The sequence below is a fragment of the Micromesistius poutassou genome (assembly GCF_964030765.1).
Source record: "Micromesistius poutassou genome assembly, chromosome: 8".
Classification (NCBI taxonomy): Eukaryota; Metazoa; Chordata; class Actinopteri; order Gadiformes; family Gadidae; genus Micromesistius; species Micromesistius poutassou.
The window spans coordinates 2749922-2753263 of NC_140278.1; the positions used below are offsets into that span (position 1 = coordinate 2749922).

General features: G+C 51.2%; 1 protein-coding gene across 1 annotated transcript; it reads left to right on the forward strand.

Moving 5' to 3' along the window:
• Positions 1-1224: 1224 nt before the first annotated feature.
• Positions 1225-3342, forward strand: osgin2 (oxidative stress induced growth inhibitor family member 2; the record flags this gene model as incomplete). Its single annotated transcript, XM_084471336.1, has 5 exons — positions 1225-1306; positions 1398-1534; positions 1626-1817; positions 1961-2052; positions 2157-3342. The coding sequence occupies exons 1-5, from the start codon at positions 1240-1242 to the stop codon at positions 3340-3342; spliced, it is 1674 nt and encodes a 557-aa protein (XP_084327462.1). The 5' UTR covers positions 1225-1239.

The following is a 3342-nucleotide window of genomic DNA, read 5'->3' on the forward strand; positions in this document are numbered from 1 at the left end:
TGGCTGTGTGCGGCTGGAAACACTGTGTTTAGATCACACCCCACACTTTCCTAATATACACATCCCCCTATAAAGTCCCACTGTGTTTGCAGAGTACACCAGTTTCCTAAGGAACACATCCTACCACCGGTTGACCTACAGGTCATATACAACGAGACACTCTGGGAAACAGAGAGCAGGTATGAATCTTATCAAATATCTAACTTTGAATGTTGTCAGTCCCAATGTGCTATTAGATATTATCAAAATACCGACACGTTAGGGCTGCAAGACGGCAAAACCAGTTTGGGGGAGCAGCCTGTTGAGGTAAAGGTGTCACCTGGCACTATGATGAGCGAGAGCAGGCCACGTTAGCCAGGGAGCAGTTGAAGGTAATGTTTGGCGCGAACCTGTGTGTGTGTGTGTGTGTGTGTTAGTGCATGGCGGCAGTTGGACAGTGGAGGTAAAGGGGGTATACGAGGGGTGGGCTGGGGTGAGTTGTGTAGTCTGGTTTGTCACTGTGCCAGGATTCACATTCCCTTCCTGTTGCCGTTGAAAAGGGTAGCACCGAGATAAACAGGGCCGCTGGGATTAGGGTCCTCTCGGAGGAGTGATCACCAGGGATTTGCCGCCCAGCGGACCCACAATGGCATTGTCGCTTGACGCACCAACACACACTACACACGCTCAATGGCAAACATTCACAACAGAAGTGAGCCCCCATCAAACTGACCAGAGATCCCCCTTTGTTGTGGAAGCGACACTGGAGTCAACAGAGGCTAGTCTAGCCGTTGGCAATGTTTGATAGAATGGGGGGGGGGGGGGGGGGGGGGTGGGGGTCTCTGTGGACTTTGGCGGCATGGGGGCACGGTTTGTTGTGGGAGCTTGTGGCGGGAGTGGCCACGTGTTCAGAGGGTGTGTGAGAATATCAATGCCCAGAGTGAGAATGAGGGGAGATAACAAGGGGATGAATTGGTGTTTTGATTCTGTCTGTGCATGTGTGTGGCTCAGCTGACGCCCAGTAGACAGTGATGGCACCAGGGGAACTGTGCTAACGCAACACAACAGTGCAATAAGCACTGTTGTGTTGTGTTAGCATCCACTGGGCTCAACCGGTGTGAGTATGAATGCAGTGTAGGAATGAAGATGAGTCTCCTTTGTTCTCACAGTCTCAGAGCATCCACTTTGCTCTTCCTTTATTCTTATTTTCCATATTCCTACTTTCCTTCCCCAGGAGCGGCACTGGCCCTGACTGCCGCCATGCCTCTTTTGGAAGAAACGTCGGTACAACAGGATCGCCCCCCCACCCTCCCTGTAGTCGTCATAGGTGAGCATGACTCAGTCATGACTCATGACCCCGTTCCTCATTTCCTGTTCTATTTTTAAACTCTCTCTCTAATGATTTATTCTGTTTTTAGGCAATGGGCCGTCAGGTATCTGTCTGTCCTACCTGCTGAGTGGCTACAAACCCTACTTAGAGACCGGGGCGGTGCACCCTAACCCCATATTATACCAAAAGCTACAGCAGGCCAAGCACCTCCCCATCACTGAGCAGGTAACCACACTCCAGGGGCTGGAACCTGTGCAGTTTGAAACACAGGTTGCTAATACTTTCCTCTGTAAATTCCTTTCCCTTTGTACGGCAGGATCTTGAGTATTTGAGTGAAGGCCTGGAGGGGAGGTCAGGGAACCCGGTGGCAGTGTTGTTTGACACCCTCATGCACCCCAACGCAGACTTTGGCTATGAGCTCCCCCCGGTTGTTCAGTGGAGACGGGACAAGCAGCAGCAGATCCCACACCTGGTTCTGGGCAGCGCAACACCTGGAGGGGCCTGGCATGTAAGGAACTTGTTCTCCTAACTTTCATTATCGCTGTCAGCCTCTCCATAGGAGAGGCTGGGGACCTAAGGAGAGGCTCTCCTTAGGTCCCCTTTAGAATGGCCTTTTCTTCCCCAGTTTAATCAGGGTGTCTTCTACCTTAGGCGATGGAAGGCTCCATGTTGACTATTAGTCTTGGCATCTGGATGGAGCTCCCTGGGGTGAACTACAGAGACCTGACCAATGGAAAACGCAGGTATTGAGAGGTTGAGGGCAGGCTGGAGACAGGTGGATGGCCATGGACCAAACATTCATTGCAGCTGCTGATATTCTCTCTCCTCTCTATGCTCCGCTCTCTAGGGGTGTCACCAATGACAGAGCCACCCCAGAGGAGATCTCGTCTTACTACCGTAATTATGTAAAACTCATGGGACTGCAGAAGAACTTCATTGACAACACATATGTGACCTCTGTACAAAAACTCTGCCGGGGCCACAAGACGCAGGCTGTGGAAAAGGAGGGTTCGGAGCAAGAGAGTGGAGGGGTTGGTAACGGTGAGAATGAAGCGTTTGATGGAAATGGAGTTCAGTGTGAAGATAGTGGAGGGGGGGGCACGCTCTGGGAAGTGAGGGGGTACCAGAGGGTGCAGAAGGACAGCCATGTCCCTTTCTGCTTGTTTGCAGAGAATGTTGTTCTGGCCACCGGTGCATCAGATTTTCCTGCTCGACTTGTCATAGAGGGGGAGGAACTTCCCTTTGTACTTCACAGCATCTCTGACCTGGGGTTGGCTGTGAGCCAGGGAAAACTGGATTCAACCTCTGATCCAGTTTTGATTGTAGGCGCTGGTCTTAGTGCTGCTGACGCAGTGTTATGCGCTTGCAGTGCTAACATTCCTGTCTTGCACGTCTTTCGTAAAAACATTGACAACCCTGACCTAATCTTCAAACAGCTGCCAAAGACTTTGTACCCAGAATATCACAAGGTCTACAACATGATGTGCTCCCAACTTCACACGACAAGCATGGCTGCTCCCTCTGTCACTAATGGACCACAGGCGGCGAGTGTTGCCTCCTCAATGTGCGCCAAAATATGCTCAAAGCCCCCACAGGCCGTAAGTAAAATGGCTACCAATGGTGACAGCAATCTCTCCCCTGACTACACTAGTTTCCCAGAGCACTGTGTGGTTTCCTTTCAGCCTGACAGGAAGTGTGTACTTCAGGGGAACAACTCCTTGAAAGCGTTCAAGATCTCCATGGCTCTGGTGCTGATCGGGACAAACCCCAACCTGTGTTTCCTCAAGGGCCAGGGCCAGTACCTGGGTATTGACCCCACAAAGCCCATCTCTTGCAAGCAGAATCCCATTGACATCCATCCCTTCAGCTTTGAATGCACCAAGGAACCTGGGTTGTTTGCGATGGGCCCCCTGGTAGGAGACAACTTTGTTCGTTTTTTAAAGGGTGGAGCTTTAGGCATAGCCTCCTGTTTAATGAAGAGACTCAAGAAGAATGAAAAGCTTATCGGCGGCGGGGCGAAAACATTCATCTAG